The sequence below is a fragment of the Carcharhinus amblyrhynchos genome, chromosome 5 (assembly GCF_965287045.1).
Source record: "Carcharhinus amblyrhynchos chromosome 5, sCarAmb.v2.hapA, whole genome shotgun sequence".
NCBI lineage: Eukaryota > Metazoa > Chordata > Chondrichthyes > Carcharhiniformes > Carcharhinidae > Carcharhinus > Carcharhinus amblyrhynchos.
Window position 1 is genome coordinate 20,673,276 of NC_137328.1, and position 27,804 is coordinate 20,701,079.

The window sequence follows — 27,804 nt, forward strand, 5'->3', positions numbered from 1 at the left end:
CTCATTAATTGGCTAATGGGGCACACTCCATTTAAGTAAATTCTGAGTGGAACTGTTTATTTTACTTCTATTTAACTGTCACAGTAAAATCTCACAGTCCATCGTTTGACAATGAACCAAGTAGCTTACTGTTATAGACACCTAAAGCGGGATTTTCTGGCCTCACTCACTCCAAAACCAGATAATCTCACCCTAGGTTATCCATCTCCATGGTCCGCTCCTTATTTGCTCTGATTTCCATGGCCGGCGAGAAGGTAAAATTCTCCCTGAGTTTAATTCAGAATTTCTTCAGATAAAATGCATGGATCAGTGTGACAAATGAGAGGAATTTTGACCTAATAGGCTGCAAATGTAGCTAAAATTTGTGGTGAACCAGATCCAAGAAGTTTGCAGCACCAGCTACCTTGACCCTAAGTGCCCTGGAGTTCTCTCCTTACATCTTTCCACATATTTAACTCCCTTCCTACCTTTAAGACACACCTTAAAACCTTTCCCAGTGACCAATCTGCATTTATTTTTGGTCATTAAATTCTCCTGTGAAATGCCTTGAAACATTTTACTACATTACTATAAATCCTAGTTGTTTTAAATTGGGTTGCACTAGCTAGGCGGGGGTGAACTTTGTTTTATTCATTCATGAGACATGGGCACTGCTGTCTGGCCATCCCTAGTTGCCCAAGGGCAGTTGAGAGTCAACCACATTGCTGTGGCTCTGGATTCACATGTAGGCCAGACCAGCTAAGGATGGAAGATTTCCTTCCCTAAAGGAAATTAGGGAACTATATGTGTTTTTCTGACAACTGACAATGGTTTCATGATCATCAGTAGATTCTTAATTCAATTGAATTCAAATTCCACCATCTGCTGTGGCAGGATTCGAACTTAGGCTCCCAGAACATTTGTTGAGTTTCTGGGTTAATAGTCCAGTGATAATATCACTGGACTATCACCTCCCCATCTGGGAATCTTGTAATGTATGAAAGGTGGCAACCAATTTGCACGCAGCAAGCCCTCACAAAGAGCAATATGATGATAAGAAAATTCGCTGTTATGATTTGATTGAAGGACAAATATTGGCCAGTTGCCTGGGGATAGTTATCCTCGTTTCGTCAAAATATTGGGATCTGAGAGAGCAGCCAGTACCTCAGTTTAACATCTCACTCAAAAGATCATACCTCACTGAGAGCAGGAATCTTTTGCTGCGTATCAGAATGTCAGCCTTAGACCTAGAAACTCACAACCAGAAGCAATAGTGCTGTCAATTGAGTTACAGTTGGCATTTCCTAGCTACCAAATGGTTATGTTTTATACTCATCAGAGGAAAAGGGTTTCCACCCCAATACAAACAGAAAATGCTGGAAAATCCCAGCAGATCTGACAGCATCTGTGGAGAGAGAATAGAGCCCACATTTCAAGTCTGAATGGCCATTCATCAGAGCTGGGTTTCTGGCCCTCCTCCCGATCCACTGACGCCTGCTTAAAGTGAGTATTGAGAACAAGCACTGGTGGATACGCCTTGAATTCAACTAACCAAATGTTCGGCTCTACTAGCCATAGCATTTGTGATGAGATCCTGCCCAATGGTGATCCCTAAAATGTTGATGATGGGATATTTGTCAATGGTGAGGTCATTGACTTTCAAGAGGGTTTTTTTGGCTTTCCTATTCTGCCAGATGAATTACTAACTGGCACAATGTCTAGAGCTCATTGGCCTTTAAGATAACCATATTGTCCCCAAATGTCTTCTCTTTCTCAAGGGTAGATATCCCAGTAGATATCTCAGATCCAGAAGTCTTCCACATGATCACTAGCCAAGAGAAACAACTCTTCTTAATGACTGTTACTTCAAGATTTCAGCTCAGATGTTTTCCGAGCGCTATTTGTTTGGGGAAGGTTAGCAGTGGAGCCAGTGGCAGTTTAGATCTTGGAATGAAACTCGTGTCTCTCTTTATTCATACTTCAGCTGTTTGTGTCTTGGCAGGACGATGCATGAGGGCTTTGTACATCAACCTCGCTTCAAGATCTCCCCAGCCACTTTCTGTTTCATCGTTAACCTGAAGATACACTGGCCAACAAAAATTATCACGAGATGAGCACCAGACCCTACCCTAGGGATAATTGGGTATTTAAGGGGATTGTGGAAAGGATTAGCTGGAAATGCTACCAGTTCTGTTGGATGAATAATTAAACTTTTTTTTGTTTTACAATACTCAGCCTCTTGATTAAGTAGGATTAGTGAAGTTGGGAAAAAGTTGGGGCTGAGGGTGTTTTTTAAAAAGATGAATTCAGCGGGATTTCTCACCTATCTCAGTATGCTTTGCACAGTGAGGATTCATGCCCAGTTCCCCAGGGAATGTGTGCAGTTAGAGGTGTTGCAGAGTGGGGAATGCTGCCCTGCTCTCACCGCCGATCCTAGCGACCGCTGCGGCTCCAGCCTTGGCCGGGGTAGCTGTGCCGACCTGCGGGCTGACCCGGCTCGCCACGGCCCGCAGTACCCGCACGATGGGCTGGACGAGCGGGAGGGCTGGCCCCTGCTCTTCTTCAACCGCACCTGCCGCTGCGCCGCCAACTTCGGCGGCTACAACTGCGGCGACTGCCGCTGGGGCTGGGGCGGAGCGGACTGCCAGCAGCCGCTGCTGCTGCAGCGCCGGGACATACACAGCCTGAGCCCCCGGGAGAGGCAGCGCCTCCTCCAGGCACTGCACCTCGCCAAGGTCACCCCTCACCCCCGGCTGGTGGTGGCCATTCGCCACCTCCCCAACATCACCGGGCCGGACGGCCGGAGCCCCCAGTTCCAGAACATCTCCATTTACAACCTGTTCGTCTGGACTCACTACTACTCGGTGAGTAAGACCTACCTGGGGGGAGGCAGGACCTTCAGTGGCATCGACTTCTCTCATGAGGGACCCGCTTTCCTCACCTGGCACCGCTACCACCTGTTGCAGCTGGAACGGGATATCCAGGTAAGGGCATCATCCTTCACCCATTTCAAATTGGCACTGGGAGAGTTGGTATTTCAACATGTATCAAATTAGGGGGCATATCAAAATGTATCAAATTAGGGGGCATATCAAAATGTATCAAATTAGGGGGCATATCAACATGTATCAAGTTAGGGGCATATCAACATGTATCAAGTTAGGGGGCATATCAACATGTAGAAGGTTAGCATGTCAACATGTATCAAGTTAGGAGCATGTCAACATGTATCAAGTTAGGAGCATGTCAACATGTAAAGGTTGGCATGTCAACATGGGATGACACAGTGGTTAGGACTGCTGCCTCATAGCACCGGGGACCCAGGTTCAATTCCCGGCTTGGGTAACTGTGTGAAGTTTGCGCGTACTCCCTGTGTCTGTGTGGGTTTCCTCCGAGTGCTCCGCTTTCCTCCCACAGTCCAAAGATGTGCTGGTTAGGTGCATTGGCCATTCTAAGTTCTCCCTCAGTGTAGCCAAACAGGTCAGAACGTGGTGACCAGGGGATTTTCACAGTAACTGTAGTGGGAATATAAGCCTACATGAGACTTTTAAGCTTTTAAAAAATGTATCAAGTTAGGGGCATTTCAACATGTATCGAGTTAGGGGTATGTAATACAATATTTCTAAATGTAAGAAATTGTTTCTCAGTAAGTATTTAGGTATGTTGTTCTCAGTAAGAGTTTTTTAAGTTATGTTAACTTCTTGAGGGGCCCATTTTGTTATTTGATCAGATGTCAGTTCATTTAAATTGGCACAGAGTACCTACAATCAATGCCTAATCCCATAAATCATCAGGGATTTGATATTCAGTTTCTTTATAACTGTTTATAATATCCAAAGGTGCACAGGAGCATTCTAAACAAAATCTGACACCAAAGCACACAAAAGAACATTAGGATCACAAACCTCGTCAAGGCTTCAAGACTATTTTAAACAGGGAAGGCACAAGAGAGATGTAGGGAGGGAATTCCATCAGGTCCTGGGTAACCAAGACCACTGCACCTATGGTAGAATGGTTGAAATAAAATATGATGTGGGTATGCCGGCGTTGGACTGGCATAAACACAGTAAAAAGTCTGACAACACCAGGTTTTAGTCCAACCGATTTATTTGATAATAGACTCACAAACTTTCGGGGTTAGCCCCTTCGTCAGGTGAACTCTCCATTCACCTGGACTAAAACCTGGTATTGTCAGACGTTTTACTGTAAAATAAGATACTCAAGAGGCTAGAATGAGATGAGTGCAGATATCTCAAGAGGGCTGTGTGGTTGGAGGAGATTACAGAGCTGGTAAAGTGTGACAAGGTGGAGGGATGAGAATTTTAAAATTAAAATGTTGCTTGGCTGGGAGCCACTAAAAATCAGTGAACAGAGCAGTGATAGGGAATCAGGACTTGGTGCAATTTAAGACTTGCACACAGAGCTTTGGATAACTTCAGGTTTACAGAGAGTAGAATGTGGAAGACCAGGAGAATGTTGAAACAGTTAGTGAGACCCAACAAAAGCAGCAGATGAGTTAAGACAGAAATTAACTCAAGTGTTCTTATGCAGATGAAAATAAGCAAAAGGTGATCTTGGTGGTGGTGCAAATAAAGATTTGGAAATTCAGTTAATGGACCAAGTATGAAATCATATTTATCACCAGACTGGTTTATCTCAGACCATTGGCAGAGAAAGGAATGGACTTGATAGGTAAGGAACAGAGCTATTACCAGCTCAGGGTGAGAGCGTTTGGTCGGGTGCAGACACTGCCCACTGCCTCACCCGGGGACTCAGGCTGTGTACATCCCACCACTGCAGTTGCTGGCAGTCAGCTTCTATCCCCACCCCACCCCACTCCCCTGACCTTGCCCCCCAAAAACAGTGGCTTCAGTCTTCCCAGTATCTAACTGGGGCAAATTTCTGCTCTTTCTGAATTAGATATCTGTTAATTGCACAACAGGGAGGTGGTGAAAGGAAAAGGTGTTTTCAGCATACATGTGAAAACTTTGGGTCAGAGAACTGCAGAGATTCACCACCCTCTGCAAGAAGAAATTTCTTCGCACCACACTCAGGGCACTCAGCGTTCTGACAAAGAGTCCTGTGGACATGAGCATTAGCTCTGTTCTCTCTCCATGGATGCTGTCAGATCTGCTGAGATTTTCCAGCATCCTCAGTTTTTGTTTCAGATTCTTGCACTGCAATAATTTCCTTTTATAGATGCAGAGCAATGCAGATTTAATGTTAACAGTCATGTCTCCAGGCTCTAACTGCTAGGACAAACCAAGACAAGTTGGAGCGAAGCCCCAACTTGATTCCTAATTGGTCAGCCTGGGTCATGTTGTGACCCTTTCAGAAGATCACTCCTTAAAAGGACCAGACACCATAGTAAGGTTGTTGAACAGAGAAAGTTGTTGAAGGGAATGTGATAGATGAATTTTAAGAAAGCATTTGAGAAAGTACCATATAAAAGGCTGGCTACTAAAATAGAGGCTTGTGCAAAAGGAGAGTCAGTGTCAGTTTGGATTTTATAAGTTAGCTTAAGGACAGAGTAGTGGCAGTTGGTTGTTTTTCAGACAAGAGGATGGTGGAGTTTTTTATGTTTACCTATTGGGGTCAAAAATAGGCTTACATTAACACTGCAATGAAGTTATTGTGAAAATCTCCTAATTGTCACACAACGGCTCCTGTTCGGGAAGACTGAGGGGGAATTTAGCATGGCCAATGCACCTAACCAGCATGTCTTTTGGACTGAGAGGAAACTGGAGCACTCAGAGAAAACCCACATAACCACAGGGAGAATGTGCAGACTCTGCACAGACAGTGACCCAAGGCAGGAATGAAACTCAGGCCTCTGGCACTGAGGCAACAGTACTCACCATGTGTTACTGTGCTGCCCCTAATGAACCAGACCATTGTGCCCTGGATGACCAAGTGCTAGGGGCAGGTGAATATTAAGAGTACACAGTACTTCAAAATTTACAAAAGGTATGGCAGACAATGAGGATGATACCAGACAATGTTACCAGGGCCGAATACGTGAGCTAACAGAGTGGGCAGAAAAATAGCAGAGAGAATTTAATCTAGACAAATGTGTGGTAAAGCATCTTTGCAGAAAGAATAGGAAGAGGCAATATTGACTTAATGGAAGAGTGCAGAAACAGAAGGACCAGGGTGTTCCTGTACAAAGATCTTTGAAGTTAACAGGATTAATTGGATATCTTGGGTTTCAGAAATAGAGACATTGAATAAAAAGGGAGCAAAGTTGTGCCGGACCATTTATAAAGCTTGAGTGAGGACAAGCTGGAGTATTATACACAGTTCTAGTCACCACACTTCAGCAAAGATGTGAAGACCTTTTGAGAGGGTGCAGAGGAAATTTACCAGAATAATTCTATGGATGGTGGATTTGAAAAACAAAGTATGATTACAGAACCTGGGCTTGTTCTCCTTGGAGCAAATGAGATAGAAGGGGGATTGTTAGTGGTGGATAAGATGAATGAAGTTGTGTATCAGTTGTGTAAAGAAGGTCTGTTTCTGTGAATTGATGGTACATGGAACAGCCCTTTATAACAGCCACTGTCTACTTGGTGACTGTTCTTGAGTACCTGGTCACTGAGATCCAGGAGCTGGCGGACACTGTGGCTCGGAACAAGTCCCATATTGTCCCCCATTAACTGCAACTCACCATCCTCCACGATGAGGTGTTCTTGGGTAGCTGGGAGCAGTTTCCATAGCCCAGAGTGGGCCCAGCATCCATGCCATTGCCCAGGAAAACAAAGACACCAGTAAAATTTAAGCCTGGAAGGGGAAAGATCAGGAAAAAAAGTAAAAATAAAAAACATAATATGAATGAAAAAATACACCACCCACTGCATGTCTAAAATCCTCAGTGTTGCTGTGCACACAACCCCTTCACCTTGGGGCCTCCCAAAAATGTACCCAGATGGGACTGTGTGCCAAATTCCATAGTAAGAAGTCTCACAACACCAGGTTAAAGACCTCCAAATCCCACCCCAGTCTTGGTGCCAAACTCCAACACCTGCCCCTGCCCCCTCCCACTGCTGAACCCATCTCCTTCCACACTGCCCCTCCTCCAGTCTCCACCCACTCTCCTCAAGTCTTGCTCTCACCCCAGGCCTACGTCTTGTGCACTTGCATTCTTGCCCTGCCTCACCTTGTCCTGTCTCTTTCACCACCCTCTCATGTCTCCCAATATTCACAATCAAAACTTATCATCTCTGAGATCCCACTAAATATCACATCTGGCTCTTGACCTAGAATGGTGTTGGGGGTGAGTGAAGGGGTCAAAAGAAACTTGAACAGCAACCAAGACAGAAGAGTGGGTGGGATTAACCACAGGTAGTCATGTGCTATGACGCATGCATAACTGGTCGAGATTGGACAATGTAGTGTTAGGGTTGATTTGGATTCTATCACATGAAGTCAGTTGGAGTGTAATGAAGAAATTTAGTCTTATATGGAAATAATCGGGCTGAGATAGCAGAACACCACTGTGTAAATCACTGATTAGTGGAATCACCAAATCATTATAACAGTAATAGTTTTGTAGCTTTTTAGTAAACTTGTGCTTCATCTTAAATGGGTATGAGTTCCCTAGCATATTCGAGCATTTATAAACTGCATGAACAAAGACACTGAAGGTCTCATTTGGGCCTTGCGGAATTGGAGTAGATCTTTATCTCCCCAATGGGTGGGGCAATGTTGCTTAGGGTTTAGGGTTGGGGGAGAGGGAGTTGATCAGGGGCCTAGTTTGCAGGGGTTGGGGGGGGTGTTGGGGTTGAGGAGGGCTGGAGGGTTTTCTGCTTGAGAAAGTAAAGAGAAAATAGAATGCTGCAAAAGCTCAGCAGGATGATTCTGAGGAAGCATATTGAACTCTCCACACAGATGCTGCCACACCTGCTGGGTGTTTCCAGCTGTTTCTGTTTTTGTTCTACAGAAAGTCAGAACATCCAAATGCTAGGTTAGGGGCAGGGGAAGACATGTTTGGGCAGGGGGTGTTCTGGAGTGGAATCAGCATGGAATGAGGGATGTTGGATAGTCAGTGGAGGTAGTAGGGGAGAGTTAAGGCTACATCAATCATTTGGTGGGTACATTTCCAGAATATCAGAAATTGGGAGGGGGGACCAGAGCAGGCCCATGTTAATCGCTAATTTCTGCACCTAAAGCACATTGCAGAGATTTAAAATAGCTTGGGTATATGCCATTTGAAGCTAATTGCTTTTGGCATCATTCCATGTACGTTTAATACCAATTGTGCTAACCAAATGCTTGAAGACAAATAGGTGTTCACAGCTGATATTGTTTGAATGCTGCGTGAATTAATTCCAGACTGGTGATTCCACTTGATCACTTTGAATGTAATGATGACTGAAAGGTCGTGCGATACTCTGGATTCCAAAGCAGATTGCAGGGTAACACAGTCACCCTTTTCTGGTAGGGTAATACCTTTTAGAAAAGATAAGACACAACAAAATTAACAGCTGTGTCTCCATTTGAGTTGTGTCCATATAGTTACAAAAATGAAATAATATCTGTTGGATTGATGAGGACAATTTACAACATTGGCTAGTTTTGTGGGGGAAGAGGTGTGGAGGAGGAAGGTTTTGATGCTGGGAGGAAGTCAAAATTGGATGACAATTTGTGTTGTTGTGTCTTAATTGATTCAGATAATTCTGAATGCCTGCACAGAACAAGTAATCTTGCTGGAAAATGTGTACTTAAATTGCTTGCTGGTAACTTTTAAAGGCTCCTAAATTAATTCTGTATTACCTGATCAAAGTTTAGGTACATATTTTAAGGGAATGTTTGGTGTGGAACGCTGGTTGTAAGCGGGGGAGATCTTTGGTTGAATAGAAATTGTAACCTTTTAAGGTGCAGAATCTACAAAAGTTAATACATTAGACTGAGCCTTCGAACAAGGCAAACTGTATTGTAAAATTTAACAGGACATGGATTAGTCCGGAGCTGAAAAGGCAGTGGATGGTTACTAGATTTGTACAGCTGAAGTGTTGTCATTTTCTCTGAGGATCTGAAACTCAAAGAAGCCTGGGCTTATAATAATTCTGTGAAGCTGGCATTTTGGGAAAAATAAAGCAGTGCAGTTTTTGTCAGAGAAGAAAGGAAGCTGGAATTGTGTTAGTAACAAATGTTACAGCCTTGTAATGCAGTGGGACACAGTCTCGGAAAGTTGGGGCATTGAATTCTATTGCCTAACAATTGCTTGCAGTCAAAAAGAGAAGCCGGAAAACCTCTAGGCTGAACAGGAGCTGCTGTTGAGGGAAATCAGAGGCCAGATCCTTGAAAGAGAGGAGCTTAAATTCCCATGAGGAAGACGGGCTTTGAAGAATTTTGTGACTCATTGATATCTGGGAAGTTTGATGAACAGATTTATGTCTGCAGTTTAACATGCAGTTGCTTTAGTATTTGACACAGTTTGCCTGTTAATTCATTTTTGGCTTGTGCTAATTCTGGGTGTTAAGAGTGCATGGATAATAGCAGTTTGCTTTGTTAACTTGTCTACACTGAAATTTCTTCTGCTTATTTAGAACTCTGTAAAATGTGACTTTATTCTTTTAATGAATAACTCATTTTGTCTGCTTTAAAACAAAAAGGTACTGACTGGATCATTGCAGAAAGTTGGGGGTTTTGACTGTGACCATAACATTTGGGGCTGTAATACATTTATATCACATTTGCCAAATAACTATTTTTCTCATTAATATAGGAGATGCTTCAGGATCCCACCTTTGCACTCCCATACTGGAATTTTGCTACTGGAAGGAATACCTGTGATATCTGTACTGATGACCTAATGGGAGCCAGAAGCAATTTTGACCCTACGCTTATTAGTCCTAACTCTATCTTTTCCCAATGGAGAAACCTATGTGAAAATTTGGAAGATTATGATACCTTGGGAACTATTTGCAATGGTAACAACTTTAAAATGCAATGAAGGGAAAATTGTACAAAATGAAACATGAGCACGTGTTTAAAACCTCTATGACTTTGCCCTTTTTTATGGGAATCCATAAAATAAATATTGGATCTGGAAAAGCTGGATGGTCATTGTTCCAACCAATGAAAGTTACTTCATATAGAAAAATTCACTCTGATTCTTGGGAATTTTTGGAAAACAGAAACATATCCTCATGTTTTTCACTTAAGACCATTGATTCTGTGACAGCTTTCCGCAAGAACAATTTAACAAGTCTCAGTCTTGTCCTTTTCTGGTAGCCTGTCATTTCCTTATTATCTTCAGTTGCATATCCAATTTTCTTATGAAAGGCATGATCAAATCTGCTACCATCACACTCTCGGACAGTGAGTTCCAGATCCTAACATCTGCTGCATTTAAAAAAAAACTTTTCTTTTTGTGGCCTTTGGTTCTTTTGCCAATGATAAATTGGAGTCCTCTAGTTCTTGACCTTTCCACTATTCTGTAATTGTTCATATGCATTACAGTACTTTTCCAATGGAAAAATTCTGTCTATTAAAAATATATTCTTACAGTCCTTTCCTGGGCATTTTGCTACTCCTTTCTGATATTATCTCTTGATTCCCACATCCTTGTTAGTTGACTCCCTTCCCCACAGCTCTAGCAAAACTTTGTTTTGAAAAAACAAAACTTTTGAGTTTGTGTCTTCATATGCCCTGTTTGTGAACAGAACTCCCACTCACCTGATGAAGGGGCGGTGCGCTGAAAGCTAGTGGCTTGGGCTACCAAATAAACCTGTTGGACTTTTATCTAGTGCTGTGTGACTTCTGTGTTTACCCTCGTCCGATGCCAGCATCTCCACATTCTGTCATCAAGCCAATTATGTATCCATTTAGCTACCTCATGCTGGATCCCCTGAGATTTAACCTTATGCAACAACCTACCATGCTGTACCTTGTCAAAGGCCTTGCGAAAGTCCAAGTAGACAACATCAACTGCACTGCTCTCATCTATCTTCTTGGTTACCCCTTCAAAAAACTTAATCAAATTTGAGAGACATGATTTTCCACTCACAAAACCATGCCGACTGTCCCTACTCAGTCCTGCATCCCTAAATGCCTGTAGATCCTGTCTGTCAAAATACATTCCTACAACTTACTCAGCACAAATGTGAGGCTCACTGGCCTGTCGTTCCCAGGTTTTTCCCTGCAGCCCCTTTTAAACAAATGCACAACGTTTGCCACCCTCCAATCTTCAGGCACCTCACCCGTGACTATCGATGATTCAAATATCTCTGCTAGGGTACCCGCAATTTCCTCCCTAGCCTCCCACATTGTCCAGGGATACACTTCATCAGGTCCCAGGGATTTATCTACTTTGATGCACTTTAAGACTTTGTAATATGTAAATTCCTCAGGACATTATTATTTATTTCCTAATAAGTTTCCTAATTAGTTTCCTAATACCCATGCTTTTCTCAACAGTAAATACTGATGAGAAATATTCATTTAGGATCCCACCCATGTCTTGTGGATCTGCACATAGATGACCTTGTTGATCCTTAAGAGGCCCTACTCTCTCCCTCATCACTGTTTTGCCCTTTATGTATTTGTAGAAACTCTTTGGATTCTCCTTTGTCTTATCTGCCAAAACAATCTCATGTCCCCTTTTTGCCCTCCTGATTTCTCTGTTAACTACTCCTACACCCTCTATACTCTTCAAGGGATTCACTTGATCCCAACTGCCTTTGCATGTCACGTGCCTCCTCCTTCTTGACCAGGGCCGCAGTACCCCAAGTCATCCAGGTTCCCTACTTCTACCACCCTTGCCCTTCACTCTTAAGAGGAATGTGCTTACCCTGAATCCTTGTTAACACACTTTTGAAAGCTTCCCACTAAGCAAACATCCCTTTGCCTTCCCACAGACTAACTTTTGAAAGTACCTGCCTGATACCATCAAAATTGGCCTTACCCCAATTTTCAATTTTAACTTTTGGACCAGACCAATCATTCTCCATAGCTATGTTAAAACTAATAGAATTATGGTCACTGGTCCCAAAGTGATCCCTCACTAACACTTTTATCATCTGCTCTTCCTTATTTCCCAGGAGGAGGTCAAGTTTTGCCCCCTCTCTAGTCAGGCCATCCACATACTGAATGAGAAATTCCTCCTGAATACACTCAACAAATTTCTCTCCATCCAACCCTCTAATACTATGGCTGTCCCAGGCAATGTTGGGAAGATTAAAATCCCCCACTATTACCACCCTATTTTTCTTGGAGCTTTCTGAAATCTCCTTACGTATTTGCTCCTCAATTTCTCACTGGCTATTTGGGGGCTGAGAGTACAACCCTATCAAAATGATTTCCCCCTTCTTATTTTTCAGTTCTACTCATATAGACTCAGTTAGAAGTTATAGAAGTTGTTGTTTGTTTAAAATCTTTTACTTTGCAACATTGAATCAAAAAGACGAGGGGGAAAGTGTAGACGTCGGAATAGGCATTGATAAGCTGCCAAACCCACTATTTCCAATCTTCCCTTTGTTCAGAAATGAAACTTCTTGCTGCAATGAATTAAGAATCTGCCTTAATTACTCCGCGCTATTATTGTTTCCAGCCACTGAGGGTGGTCCTATCCGTCGAAATCCAGGTGGCAATGTTGCTAGACCGATGGTGCAGCGTCTCCCCGATGCCCAGGATGTAGAGAAATGTTTAGACATTACCGCTTATGACACACCACCTTTCTACTCAAATTCAGCAGAAAGTTTCCGAAACACAGTGGAAGGCAAGTATGCTTTTGAAAATAAAAATTGGATATTCATTTGTGAAATATCTTGGATGAAGAATAATTTGTGACTTTTACAGGAGAGATCTCAAACAACAAGTCCATTTTAAGTAAAACATTGGGACAGCTGAGGCCTTTCCCTGCTTTGAGAGAACCTAAGCATGTTTTGTGTGACAGCCATGTGTATAGATGTGCCTTATACTCCAGCTTTTCCAGCTCAGTGTTTCTGAACATGCAATAACTGGAGTCTTTACAGGGAATTTAGGAGGCTGCAAGTATTACTGAGCATATGTTCCAGGAGGTGGTCACGTCCACAGAGAATACAGGGGAGTAAGTGAGTAGCCATCTGGCAGGAGAGGAAGAGGACAGCAGAGCAGGGTTTCACTGCAAGTGTGGCACTTAGAAACCAGTTCGCAGTGAGGGTGAAGGTGCTTCCAAAAGGCAGTCAAAAATGGGACAAATGACTGCAAAAGGGGACACCTCGAACTGCATAATCGCTGGAGTAAAAGGTGGTTCAAGAGAATAGGCAGAGGTTTTTGAAGCTACTGATGGTGAGATATGTTGTGTCTGTCATATCAGAGTAAAGGCTTTCACTGAATGGATATGTGTGTTCTGCAGTGAAAGGTTTCAAGGTTAATTTGAATATTGTAAGCAATGACATAGAAGTGAAACAGATTGAGGTGCTGCAGTCAGAATGCCACTAGTTAAGGAGCAAGTTAATGAGTAGGGTCTCAAAGAGGTATGGGGACGTTTTTGCTGAAGAACGAGGAAGGCTGAGCCAGTAAGCTTTTGTTTGAAATTTCCCAATCCGTAATGTTTATTTATTAGTCACAAGTAAGGCTTACATTAACACTGCAATTAAGTTACAGTGAAATTCCCCTAGTTGCCACACTACAATGCCTGTTCAGATCAACGCACCAAGCCAGCATGTCTTTCAGACTGTGGGAGGAAATCAGAGCACCCGGAGGAAATCCACGCAGACACGGGGAGAATGCGCAAACTCCACACAGTCGGGAATCAAACCCAGGTGCCTGGCGCTGTGAAGCAACAATGCTAACCGACTGATCTAACTGGCTGATCTGTCATCATTAAAAAGCCCCCACTCATCATATTTGTGTTCCAGGGAGATGGGGGTGAGAAAGAGTCAGGCCTGCTGACCCTGGAAGCAGTTTGGAAGCAACTACAACTACAGATGTAGGGGACTGCTGAGATGGGAGGTTAGAAGGTCTGCTTCAGTTCACTGATATTTCAACCTGGTTGTATTGAAAGTTATTAGATCCTTTACCCTCATTCTTCACACTCCCTCATCTACAACCAACCCTCGAGTCTTTCATGCCCCCCCTTACATTTTCCAAGTCGCTTCATAACTCTATATCCCATACTTTCTCTTTGTCCCCTTATATTACTCATGCCCACTCCGTACTCCTTTTTCCCTTTCCAGCTACTTGTCCAGAATCCACTATGGACAGATCACAGGAGCCATGTGGAGATGAAAAATTCTGGTTAGGGATCTGCCTCATACACATAACTGATACTGAAAAAAATCCTGAATGGGAATCATTCAAAAAAAATGTAAATCCCTTCAATGTTGTGTGAAACAAAATCTATTCATTAACTGTAACCAATGTAGCTAATCCTTTAATAAGCTCTTAAAACTTTCAATCAAAATGTCTATACTGTCTCCTGCTGAAATAAATTATTCTGGACCTTTTGAAACTCATTCAAGTATACTTAATAAGTTCAGCTGTTATAACAACCTTGGGAAATGTATACAACAATGAGTCTCTTGAAATAAAAATGCTGAAAAAATCCCATTGGATCTGGCAGAATCTCCTTTGAGTTTACAAAACTGAAGAAAAGTAGAAATGTGATGGATAGGTTGAACAGGTGAAGCAAAATAGAAGGGCAAAGTAGGTGAGCATTCAGGCAAAATGTGACAAGATGTCATGGTGAACATGATGAAAGAGACAAATGAAAATCCTGTCTGAGAGAAGATCAGAACTTCTTTCGGGTAGGCATCCCTGGGAGAAAAAGGACAGTGAATTAAACACTAAGCAAAAATAGCAGATTTATCTGTTGAAATTGATTGCTGATAGTGTTTTTTCCATGGTACAACAGATGGCCTGTCAATTAGTATAGTCCACCAGTAGACATTAACTGAAAGCTTCAAAACTTTCTTCACTTTTGAGGGAATGAAGATTGAAATCACTTCAGGTCATGGCACTTCAAACTTAAATACACCTCTTCACCAGCTTTTTTACCCACCTTCATAAAATCTGGGCTTCCACACTGCAGATTGAAGGCCCTAGGAACAGCATGTATGAGGTCTGTTTGAAATTAACACTAATATCAAATAGTCCAGCAGGCCTGTGTGATTCATGCTGCTCCCTCTTTCCCCCTGCTGGCAAGGATGGGATCTGCTGGAATGGGAGCAGAACACCCACATTCCGGTCCACCTGATTTCTTTCTAAATTACCAGTCCACAGTCTCTGGATAACTCAGAATTCCACATGCTGATTAGTGTGGATAAAGCAGATTAGCGTGTGGTGGGAGAAATGGCATAGGGTCAACATGCAAGATTCCTAGGGGTCAGTTCAAGGATAAGACAGATGTACAAAATTCAAAGTACTCACTGGAAGGTTAACAAATGTTATAAAGAAAAAGTGAAAATTAATTGAAAGAGGGAGTAGAATCCAAATGTGCATAAATACAATAAGCATTCCTACACATTAGTGTGAGAAATGAGTAAATGTGTGCTTCTGGCTCACTCCCAGCCTCAGCGTTCTCATTCATCCTCATTCACACACATCATCTCATACCCTCATCTGGTCTCACAATAAAGTAAGCAAGCATTTGCAACTGGGTGCCAGCTGGACATGCCTTCTCACCATTTTATATTCGAATGGTCATCTTTATTCATTTCATATTTTTTAAAAAATCAGTTTTTTTGTTTTTAAACTTTTTTTTTCCAAAATATGTTTCTTATTTTGAAATTCATGTTTAATATTGTGCCAAACCTTGCCTTTCTGAAATTTGTACATCAGCATCTTAGAGTGAGGAAGAAATTGAAATGTGGTCCCCCAGGAGAAAAGGATGGACAAGCCGCTTTGGCAAAGTCAAAATGTTCTTTATGCTTTCATGGATGTGGGTGTTATTAGCAAGGCCTTCATCCCTGATTGCCTCTGAACCACATTGCTGTGGGTCTGGAGTCATATATAAGGCAGACCAAGAAAGGATGGCCTATTTCCTTCCCTAAAGGACATTAGTGAACCAGATGGGTTTTTACAACAATGGACAATGTTTTCATTGTCACCTTTAGACATTCAATCTCAGATTTTACTTGGAGGATATGACATAGTATCCATTCCAGGGCTTTGTTTCAAGATGGTTAGGACTAGAAACTAAACGTATTAGGATGATAAGGTCTACTGCAGGTCTTGTGGTGCAGTGGGTAATGTTCCTCTCCAGTGAAGGAAGGTGCTTTCATAACATGGCCATGAGTATCAATTTCTAAATCCTTCCAATATACGCCAATGGCAAGAGTGAAAGAAAGTTCTTGTTCAGCCATGTGATAGAAAGAAGTTGGGGTTCGCCTCTAGCACCACCGACAGCAGCCGATTCCACTCACTCACCACCCTCTGAATGAAAAACTTACCCCTAACACCTCCTCTGTACTTGCTCCCCAGCACCTTAAACCTGTGTTCTCTCGAAGTGACCATTTCAGCCCTGGGAAATAGCCTCCGAGAATCCACCCTATCTATACCTCTCAACATTTTATAAACCTCTATCAGGTCGCCTCTCAATCTTCGTCTCTCCAGGGAGAAGAGACCTAGCTCCCTCAACCTATCTTCATAAGGCATGCCTCCCAATCCAGGCAACATCCTTGTAAATCTCCTCTGCACCCTCTCAATAGCTTCCACACACTTCTTGTAGTGAGGCGACCAGAACTGAGCACAGTATTCCAAGTTAAGAAACAAAAACAGATTTATGAGTACTGGATATTGTATATAGGACAAGTGGCAGAATGTGGAGATTGGGTAAGCATGAAGCAATGATGAAGTGGTTTTAATGGGGAATTTTGATTGGGATAAGCATGTCCCAATGCAAGAAGAATTTATTGTGTGTCCAGAATACACTTGAACAGGGCTATGTTCTTGAACTAATAAGGGCCATGCCATATTAGAGCTGAGAAGGCAAATGGAATATTGGCACTTATTTTAAGCGGAATGGAATATAAAAGTAAAAAAAAATACTGCAGCTATACAAAGTCTTGGTGAGACAACATCTGGAATACTGTACAGTTTTAGTCTACTTGTTTGGAAAAATGATATTTTTGTATTAAAAGCAGTTCAGGGAAGGTTCGCTCAACTCATTCCTGGGATAAGGGATGTATACCCATTGGAGTTAGTGATTCTTGTGAGTGGAGGGCAGAGGGTCAAGTGGAGTTGACCACAACTAGATCAACCATTATTTTATTGAATGCAGAGCAGACTCACCAAGGGCTGAATGGTCTACTCCTGCTCCTACCTTTTATGTTCCTAGTTGGTAATTCAGTTAGCAACCTAACAGTGTAATCAAATTGGTGTTTAAAAGTGCGAAACACAAAATAGGTACTACGATTCTCGATTTAGGCGAGGTTCCTTCCAGTGTGTGGAGATGGATTGACCACAGTAAAGTGACAACCATGTGTATAGATGTGCCTTATACTCCAGCTTTTCCAACTCAGTGTTTCTGAACATGCAATAACTGGAGTCTTTACAGGGCCACCTCTCAACTCTTCTGAACTCCAGTGGAAACAAACCCATTCTGTGCAACCTTTCCTCATAAGACAACTCAATTATTTCAGGTATCAATCTAGTAAATTAAGTGTGTCTAATTTACCAATAACTGATGTTGGGCTGACTGCACCATAATTTCCTGCTGTCCCCCTGTTATCTTTCTTAAATATGGAGATGTCGGCGTTAGACTGGGGTAACCACAGTAAGAAGTCTCACAACACTCGGTTAAAGTCTAACAGGTTTATTTGGTAGCACAAGCCACAAGCTTTCGGAGCGCTGCCCCTTTATCAGGAGAGACTCACCAGATGAAGGGACAGTGCTCCGAAAGTTTGTAGCTTGTGCTACCAAATAAACCTGTTGGACTTTAACCTGGTATTATGAGATTGTGAGACTTCTTACTATCTTCCTTAAATAACAGAGGGGCATGCCGATATTTCAATCTAAGGTATAGTTCCCAAATTGAGAGTTTTGAAAAATTATCAACTCATACAACTACAATATTTTTACCTCGTTCCTTTTAACTGACTGAAACCTTCTGGCCCTGCGGATTTGTCACTCTTCAATACCAATATGGTCTTCATTACTGTTATTTTCCTTGAATTAATGTTGGTGCATCTCTGTATCTGATTCAATATTAGATATCTTGGGATCTTTGCTTAGTCACTTTGTCCTCTATTTAAATAGCTAAATAGACATTCAATATGTCTACCATTTCCATATTTTCATTGACAATATTGCAAGCACTTTGTTCCTGGACATTTTCCTTTCCCTTATATAATTGTAACATAAAATATTGATTTTGATATCCCTTGCAACTTTTTTTTCCATACTCCTTCTTTTCATACTTTTTGTAGCCACTATCAATTTTGCTATCCTTTGTTTTTTTCTGTATCTTTCCCATTTGCCATCTGTGCTATGTTTTGTATTTCTATGCCCTGTTTTATGTTGTCGCTTACTTCTTCAGTTGTCATTGGCTATTTCTTTTGGTAAAATGGAGCTCTTGCACCTTTTGAAGTGGCTTGATTGATATATATAAGGTACTGGACATGGATGTGGGGGGATTTGCCAAAGATGTTTCCTCTTGTGAGTGAGGGGCACCATTTTAAAATTAAGGGTCACCATGTCAGCACAGAGATGGGATTTTTATTTTACCCTCTGAGTTTGAAAATGCAGCTGACATTGTTAAGGGTTAACTCTTTGGCCAATTAGTTTGGCAAGCATGAGCCTGAGGAATGTTAGAGGGCACAATTACTTTCTGCTTCAGGGAGAAGCAAAACTAATAGACACCCTTCCTCAGGCTGCATCATTCAAGAACTCATTGCTGTCATACCTCATCTGGGCCAGCCCCACAATCCAGGCACTGTTTTCCCTTCCTTTTTGGAGTCTCACCCGCCCAGCCCACTCCATGTAGCCTGCAGCTCAGCTGCCCCATGCCCACAGACAGCAGGCTAATGTAAGAACTTTAATAACAGCAGAGGCCACAGACTTCGGGACCATCCACACTTAGCTGCAACCCCCATCCCGATAACCACCCTGCCTCTACGGAGCTAGCCAGCAGCCTCTGGCTCCTTGCATTCCATGGTGTTAGTTGGAGGCATTAGTTCACCTCCTTCCTCCCTCTCGGAGGTCACGGTGCCAGCATGACAACATGCCTAGTGGATGGAATGATTCATGCTGAAGGAGCGACATTAATCACACTAAATATATTACAACACATTCAAATTGATACAAATAGGATTCATGGCCTTTCTGGGTGTCATAGGGGAGAACGCAGGAAGGTCACATTCCAAAATCTTGCTATCGCAAATCCTGCTTTTGGTCTCTTGCGCAATTCAGTGGCCATTACGGGATTTGTGCCCTTGGCCAACGGGCCTGCTAAATCCCACCCAAGGTCCCTGCACTAGGTTAGAGTGATTTAAAATGTACTGTCTTTCTAACCAGTTTCTTTACTATGAATTGGCTGCGTTCTGTCTTCTAGGTTATAATGATCCTTCAGGAAGGTACGATCCATCATTTCGCAGTTTGCACAATCTGGCACATTTATTCCTCAACGGCACTGGCGGCCAAACCCATTTGTCCCCAAATGACCCTATCTTTGTTTTATTGCATACGTTTACTGATGCAATATTTGACGAGTGGTTGAAGAGGAGTAAGGCAGGTAAGCTAACACCATCTCATTTTATTTACTATTGCTGGACTTTATTAAATCTATCTCTCTGTAGGATTTCAAGTAGATCTTGAACATTTATTATAAGAGGACCTATTTCAACACATATCTGATATCCAAGTAATAGCAATGGTGCATTTTATGATAATGCAACCTGACGCTCTATTTTTATGTTCATTTGAGATGTGAGCATCGCTGGAAAAGTCAGCATTTGTTTTCCATTCCTAATTGATGAACTGCTGTCTTGAACTGTAAGTACACCTCCAGTACTGTGATAGAGGGAGCTCCCAGATTTTGACTTGGCAACAGTGATGAAATGGAACCATATAAATGGATCTTTTCTGTGCCTTCTCCAATACCTTCACATCCCTTGGGTACATCAGATCCGGTCTAGGTGTCTTATCAATTTCGTGTATGGCCACCCTTAAGAACATCTTGTTTTTATCAAATGTTAATCCATCCAGTATCTCAATTAACTCCTCCTTCACTACAACATTGGCAGCATCCTCTTCCTTGGTAAGGACAGATGCAAAGTTTTCATTCATATCTTCTGTCTCTGTGCAAATCCTCTTTTTGGCCCCTAATTGGCCCTTAGTTTCCTCTGCTTACATGCTTACATTGGGTAGAATTCTCTACTTCCTTGTCTAAGTACAGTGATGAGGAGCTCCTGCTATATTCCCGCTATATACTATGAGTGAAATCATGCCCGATTCCATTCTTGCAGCCTCATTAATTATGTATCTAAGAGTTGAGAGCTAGTTCATCCTCCCACAGTTAGCCAGCAGGCTCAACATTATACAACCCAATTTTCTCAGTACATCTTGAGTGTCCCTGACTTAAAGTAGTCAGGGTTTATGCCATTACTCTGGCAAGACCAATTCCACCGCGATGCATCGATTGGAACAAAACTTAAACTCCGTATTCCAATGCCTCCTCCTCCCACTGGAGGCTTTCTTCGGCACCCCACCATCACTGCGGAAGTATTACCACTATTTTCCACCCCTTCACCTGCAACTGTGCAAAAATGGAGACCCCCTCCACCCCACAATGGAGCTCCCACTCGGGCCTGCCTTTGGCACTGTCCCAGCACAGACTGACACTGCTGTTCCCCCTGTGCAAGGGGAAAATTCCAGGGCACTGTCTGGGCACATTCCTCCCACCCAGGGGCTGTACTTTGCACCCCTGGTGGTATCCTTTGTCTGAATCTCGCTTTTAACAAGCTATTGTAAATCTCACCTAGCATGATGTCACATCGTGAGGTTTGAATATTCAATGAGGTGGGGTTGCTAGGTAATGACCTTAAAATTTATTCAAATCCACTAAATTAAGTTCTCGCCCTTTGTATATCACTGGTGAAAATCTCTCTGGATTTTCCGCCCACATTGCTGTTCTCTCTGATGCCAAATGTGGCTGAACATCACCGTTTCAATCTCACATGGACACTTTCACATCACCGCCAGCCCATCTGTCATGTTGCTCATCCTCTGGGGAGGTCTCACCTCTTTCCGTTGTGAGATTGTGAAGGGGAGAGCAATTGAGGAAACTCACTCCAGTGGGTACTGCACCTGAGCGGTCTTGACATCTTCAGAAGTCCTATGTCTGCTCTGAGGGAATGTGTGGAACTGCGAGCATCACTATACCTCTCCTCGGTATGAGTCTGAGGTTGATGCACCAGAGTCATCAGCCAATGGCCCTTATCTCCCAGCATCCACCCTGCAGACTCTCTGGATCGAGTTATTGTTTGGTGAACATTCCCAACCTCCTGGCGTGCCCATCAACTGTGAGATGTCCATGCCCCACATGGACCTCGACTCAACCCATCTGAAATCTCCTTCCACTAAGTGATGTGATATCTGTCCCTGTTTGTTGAGCCTGGTCAGGGTACAGTTCCCTCCCCTTTGGTCTTCCCTCTGCCATCCATTATCTATCTCCTTACCCTCTTCCTGTCATTGTACCTACAATTGTGCCTCCGTGCACTGTCCTTCTTCCACATTGCTCCCTTGTTTTTGTCAGCTGCTCCAACCCCCCACTTCACACCCTGCCCCCAATCAAACTTCAGTCCAGTGGAGGCTGAATGAGTCCCACAGCACAGCGCAGGCATAGGGCTGGAGGGCATAAAGCGGTCTGCCCCAGCAGAATGGCATTCAGCACAGCAGGAACACGGAAGCACGATGGCAGGTAGGTTCTGCATGTTGTTGCTCTCGTTGCAGATCGAGTGAACTGAAGTGTCACTCTTTTTCAAATAGCTTTGAGGCTGATGTGATTTTGCATTGGTGTGATGGCATATTGAAAGGCCTAACCTGATTCCAACGAGCAACTGTTTTAATGAGTGTTCATCTGATGTAAATGGTAGTCATGGCACCAGCCGGCAGAACAAACCCACCCAGTGCTGATCCAATTTCCTTAAGAACTAATTTTACAGCTCTGCTTTCATCACTCTCATGGGCAATAAGTTGTAGAACATTCTGACTTGCTGTGTAAGTCTGTCCGTATCTCTTGCTGAAAACCTTCTGAGCCCTTGTACCATCAGCAGCTAATAGGAATAACTATCCTTTATCCAAACTCTATCAAATTGTGGACTAGTGGAGTGCCCCAGGGGTCGGTGCTGGGGCCTCAGCTATTTACCATTTATATAGATGATCTGGAGGAGGGAACCGAGTGTATGGTGTCGAAATTTGCTGATGACACCAAGATTAGGGGAACAGCAAATTGCGCGGAGGGTGTGGAGAGTCTGCAGAAGGATCTAGATAGGCTGGGCGAATGGGCCAGGAAATGGCAAATGGAATTTAATGTTGGCAAGTGCGAGGTGGTCCACTTTGGTAAGAATAATGGTAGGAAGGACTATTTCTTACGTGGCGAAAAACTGCAGCAGGCGACGGTGCAGAGGGACCTCGGGGTCCTTGTGCATGAGTCGCAAAAACCCAGCCTGCAGGTGCAGCAGGTAGTCAGGAAGGCGAATGGGATGCTGGCCTTCATAGCGAGGGCGATTGAATATGAAAGTAGGGAGGTCTTGCTGCAGCTGTATGGGGCATTGGTGAGGCCGCAGCTGGAGTACTGTGTGCAGTTTTGGTCGCCGTACTTACGCAAGGATATTTTGGCCTTGGAGGGAGTGCAGAGGAGGTTTACTAGGCTGATACCAGGGTTGAGGGGGCTGAGCTATGAGGAGAGGCTGAATAAACTAGGCTTGTACTCGTTAGAGTTTAGAAGAATGAGGGGAGATCTCATTGAGACGTATAAGATGATGAATGGGATGGATAGGATAGAGGTGGAGAGACTCTTCCCGCTCAGAAAGGACAGTAGGACTAGGAGGCACAGCCTCAAGATAAAGGGGGGGCGGTTTAGAACGGAGTTGAGGAGGAACTTCTTCATTCAAAGGGTGGTGAATCTCTGGAATTCTCTGCCCATTGAGGTGGTGGAGGCTGCCTTGCTAAATATTTTTAAGACGTGGGTTGATGGGTTTTTGATAAGCGAGGGGATTAAGGGTTATGGGGAGAGGGCGGGAATGTGGAACTGAGCCACGACAGATCAGCCATGATCTTATTGAATGGTGGGGCAGACTCGAAGGGCTAGATGGCCTACTCCTGCTCCTATTTCTTATGTTCTTACGTTCTTATGTAAATTGCCTCTCACGCCTCTTTTTTGCAATGAGAATAACTCCAGCTTTTCCAACATAATTATGTATTCCATCATCCTTTGAACAATTCAGATATATCTCCTCCTTGCCCTTCACATCCTTCTTTCCAAAACCCTGTTGACTAGAACTGTCTGCAATACTCTAGTTGTGGCTTATTCAGAAATTTAGAAAGGCTAATTGTCCACCATGAATGCAGGATTGCACAGCTTGGTTGTTGAATCACTTGGATCTGTCTCCTGCATGCTGTTCACTCTGTGTATCATACATGTGGTCTTGTGTTGTTGCTTCATTGGGCTGGCATCATATATTTTAGTATCCTTAGAGCTGCTCCTGGCATACTGAACTTATTCAACCAGACTTAGTCACCTAACATGGTTATGGTAAAGTAAGAGATATGCCAGGCCATGAGGTTAAACATTATGACCGAATACAATTCAATGATGATGAAGTGGAAATGGTCGAGAGCTTCCAAGTTTCTAGGTGTTCAAATCACCAACAATCTGTCCTGGGCCCTCCGTGCTAACGCTATAGTTATATAATATATACAGAAAACCCACCAATGGTTCTACTTTCTCAAGAGGCCAAGGAAGTTTGCTACAACTCTTGCTAATTTTTACAGGTGCACCATAGAAAGCATCCTTTCCAGACATATCACAGCTTGGTATGGCTCCTGTTCTGACCAAAACCGCAAGAAACTAAGTGTTGTGAACGTAGGCCAATCCATCTTGCAAACCAACCTCCCATCCATTGACTCTACACTTTTCACTGCCTCAGCAAAGCAGCCAGCGTAATCAAGGACCCCTCCCCCCTCCCCCCGGACATTCTCTCTTCCACCGGGAAAAAGGAAAAAAAGTCTGAGGTCACATGCCAACCAACTCAAGAACAGCTTCTTCCCTGCTGCCATCAGACTTTTGAATAGACCTATTATATATTAAGTTAATCTTTCTCTTCACCCTGTCTATAACTGCAACACTATATCCTGCACCCTCTCCTTTCCTTCTTCACTATATACTCTACGAACAGTGTGTTTTTGTCTGTATAGTGCGCAAGAAACAATACTTTTCACTGTATCCCAATACATGTGACAATAAATCAAATCAAATCAATTCAGGAATGGCTGATGTTCATAGCATCTTAGGGATGCGTGGTTTTGAGCTGCATGATTGTCCATCTGTGAATCTTTTGCATTGGAGAAAATACCACACAATATTGTGGAGGGTGTGCTCTATGTGAAAAATGATTCACTTTTATGTCATGCTTAACCAAAACACACTGTTTCTTTCCTGTAGCCATGTCCTGTTCTCCATTCAAGCACTCTACATCATATTTTATTTCTTTGTGTTTTCCTTTTGTTTTTCCACTGTTCCACTGTAATAATCTTTCAATGTAATCATCTGGTGATATAGTTTAGTCATCTGGTAGTTGAGAATGTGAGAGTTGCTGAAAAAGGAGATATGCTGTTGAAGCTTTTTGTCTTGTGCTCATCAGGACAAATTCACAAGAATATCAACTATAAAGGAAACAACAATTTAAACTGCATGAACAAGAAGTGCTGATCAGCACATTGTTTCTGATTGATAGAAATGTTGCCTGGAAAGCAGTTAATTGCCAAGTTTATTGTTTAAATTCAAACCCGGCAGGTGAAGCAGAGAATGGCTGTCGCCCAAGAATTTATTTATTTGAAAAATGTCCAATTGTAAATGACAGGCCCCTGTCTGTGAATATATGTAGCTTCTAGTATGTGTAAGTAAGCCACACTGGATTCATTCCCCAGAGCAATGCCTTGATTAATCAGTGTTAATCTACCTGGTTTGAACTTAAACGAAAGCTTCACAGTTAACTGTGCCCTGGTAAAATCAATAGTAGTCACGAAGTGGAGATGCCGGCATTGGACTGGGGTAAACACAGTAAGAAGTCCCAGAATCTCCATTCACCTGATGAAGGAGCAAACCCTGAAAGCTTGTGAGTTTACTATCAAATAAATTGGTTGGACTTTAACCTGGTGTTGTGAGACTTCTTACCCCGGTAAAATCACCATGGCAATACCACCAAGAGTCCACTTGCTAGCCAATCAGCACTTTCTGCTCATTCTGTATAAATTATGGTTCCCTTTACAACTGCATTCTTTCAAATGTATTGTGATAAGTGCAAAACAAAAAGCTTCAACAGTTGTATCTTTTTTTCAACAGTACTCAAATCTTCTGTTACTGAGGAAGGATCTACACCCAAAACATTTTGCTCTGCTTGCTTATTGGGTGTTTCTAATATTTTTTGCTGGAATTCTAGCATTTGACGTATTTTGTGCATTGTTTGTAATACAATAAAAATATGCTGCCTGCTCTACCTAGCTTATACCATCCTGTTGCTAAAAATCAGCTTTTTGCCTCTCTTTTTCCAGATTTATCAGTCTTTCCATTTGAAAATGCTCCCATAGGACATAATCGAGAGTACAGTATGGTTCCTTTCTGGCCTCCTGTTACCAATGCGGAAATGTTTTTGACGGCGGCTGAAAACCTTGGCTACACCTATGATATTCAATGGCCAAGTAAGTTCCTTACGTAACTATCAACTTGAGCATTTGTGTTTTAAAATGCACAATAATTGTGCAGCTTTCATCCAAGCTTGAGCTTTAAAAAACAACCCGAAGCTACTTTGCCTTGACCTTGATAAGCACATTTGAAAAACTTAGTCTCTTGAAATCCACTATTCATTTCACTGGTCTAGCATTTGTCAGTCTAATGCCTTTATATTAGGTTGGTGCAGGAACTGAAAATGCACCAAAACCACAATTCACTTAATACAGGTTCATGGAATTAAATAATTGATATCACCTGAGGCGACGAAACAGATTAAAAAGTGCACTGGAAAATGGAGATCATGAGAAACAGTGTTCCTTATTCAAAAAGAAATTGCATTTTACATTATTTGTCCAGAATATCTTTCCAATCCATTTTTTCTATGCAATTGCTTTCAGATAGTTGTCAGCCATTCTACACATCAAAGTAGTCTGCTTCCCTGGCACTGCATGGCAACTTCTTCCAAATCTTATTCCTTTTCAGGGGTGAATGATCCATATGACTCCCTTCTTTGTTCTGTTTTTCATCAGCTTTACTTGTATGACTATATATAAGAACAGAAATTTCAATTCATTTCAAAGACAGGCAATTGCGTATAGACCCCAAAACATGTTGATTTGATTAATGAAGTTGGAAAGGGTGGCTATACAAATTCATACAGTTCATTAGGGATCGTTTCCTAGCATAGCTGACATGTAAAAACATCTGATTGATGATGCTGATGGGGTGAAATGGTGGCACAATGGTTGGCACTGCTGCCTCGCAGCGTCAGGGACCCAGATTCGATCCCTAATTTAGGTCATTGTGCGGAGTCTGCACATTCTCCCCATGTCTGCGTGGGTTTCCTCCGGGTGCTCCAGTTTCTTCCCACAAAGAGAAAGACATGTTGGTTCGATGCATTGACCGTGCTAAATTCTCCCTCAGTGAGCCCGAACAGGTGCCTGAATGTGGCTAGGGGATTTTCACAGTAACTTCATTGCAGTGTTAATGTAAGCCTACTTGTGATTATGACAAATAAATAAACTATACTGCACATCATTTCCAATGGCCAGGCATGTAGTTCCCATTGTTAACTAATTGTGTCAACATTCAGTGTAAATTCTGACAACTAAACATTCTTATGTTTGTTTGAGAAAACAATTACTTTTTTTCCTAAAGTTTCAATTTTCTAAGATTTTTAGCTTCAAAGTTGATGACCAATGTTGAACAGACCTGCACTGAATAGTTTTTCTTCTCAATAAAAAGCATTTTGAATTCAAGCATTACCTATCTGTGAAACACCTTTATAAGGATCATAAATACTAACGGTTTGGTGCATCAAATTACAATAGCGAGAGGGAGTGAAACATTGAGATTGTTCATCATCATAGGTTTATGTACACCTTGCTGAATTTTGGACTAGATGAAATATTTTTAACTTTATGTATTCTCCACAGATCAGTCGTTTTCATTGTTGGAGATGATAGCCATGGGAATTGTGGCTGCTCTGGTGTTGGTTGCTATTGTTTTCGCACTCTCTACATTAGCTTTACGCAACAAAAGAAGAAAGCTCGCTGCAAGTGAACTGAGTGAACCTCTTCTACAGACTCCGTATCCAAATTATTCAGATTATGATGAACCAACGGTACCCCCCAAAACCCCATAGTCTGTTAACTTTTCTCGTGCTTTCATACCATGCCAATGTACTTTAGGAAAACAAACCGATTTCCTGTATTTAGTTCAAAGAACAATAATCCACAGAATTTTGAATCTCTGGACTTGCTGTAGTAATAAATGAATGAGGCCAACTACAATGAAAATGGTTGCTTATGGCTTTTAATGTTTCATGGTCATTGTTAGGGCTTTGAGTGGGGTTTAAAATTGAGAAGTATTGGAGATCATTTGTAGACCACAAAGTCACTTTTCTGCTAAATATTCAAACAAAAACTCCAATAAACTTGTCTGAATCA

At 42.4% G+C, this 27,804-nt stretch overlaps 1 protein-coding gene across 1 annotated transcript; it reads left to right on the forward strand.

The window, feature by feature from the left end:
- The first annotated feature begins 1,952 nt into the window (after positions 1-1,952).
- Positions 1,953-27,804, forward strand: LOC145343403 (5,6-dihydroxyindole-2-carboxylic acid oxidase-like). The gene is made up of 6 exons (XM_080189626.1): positions 1,953-2,963; positions 9,707-9,911; positions 12,533-12,700; positions 19,457-19,636; positions 25,678-25,824; positions 27,292-27,804. Exons 1-6 carry the CDS (start codon positions 2,280-2,282, stop codon positions 27,498-27,500), a joined length of 1,593 nt encoding a protein of 530 aa, XP_080045752.1. The 5' UTR covers positions 1,953-2,279; the 3' UTR covers positions 27,501-27,804.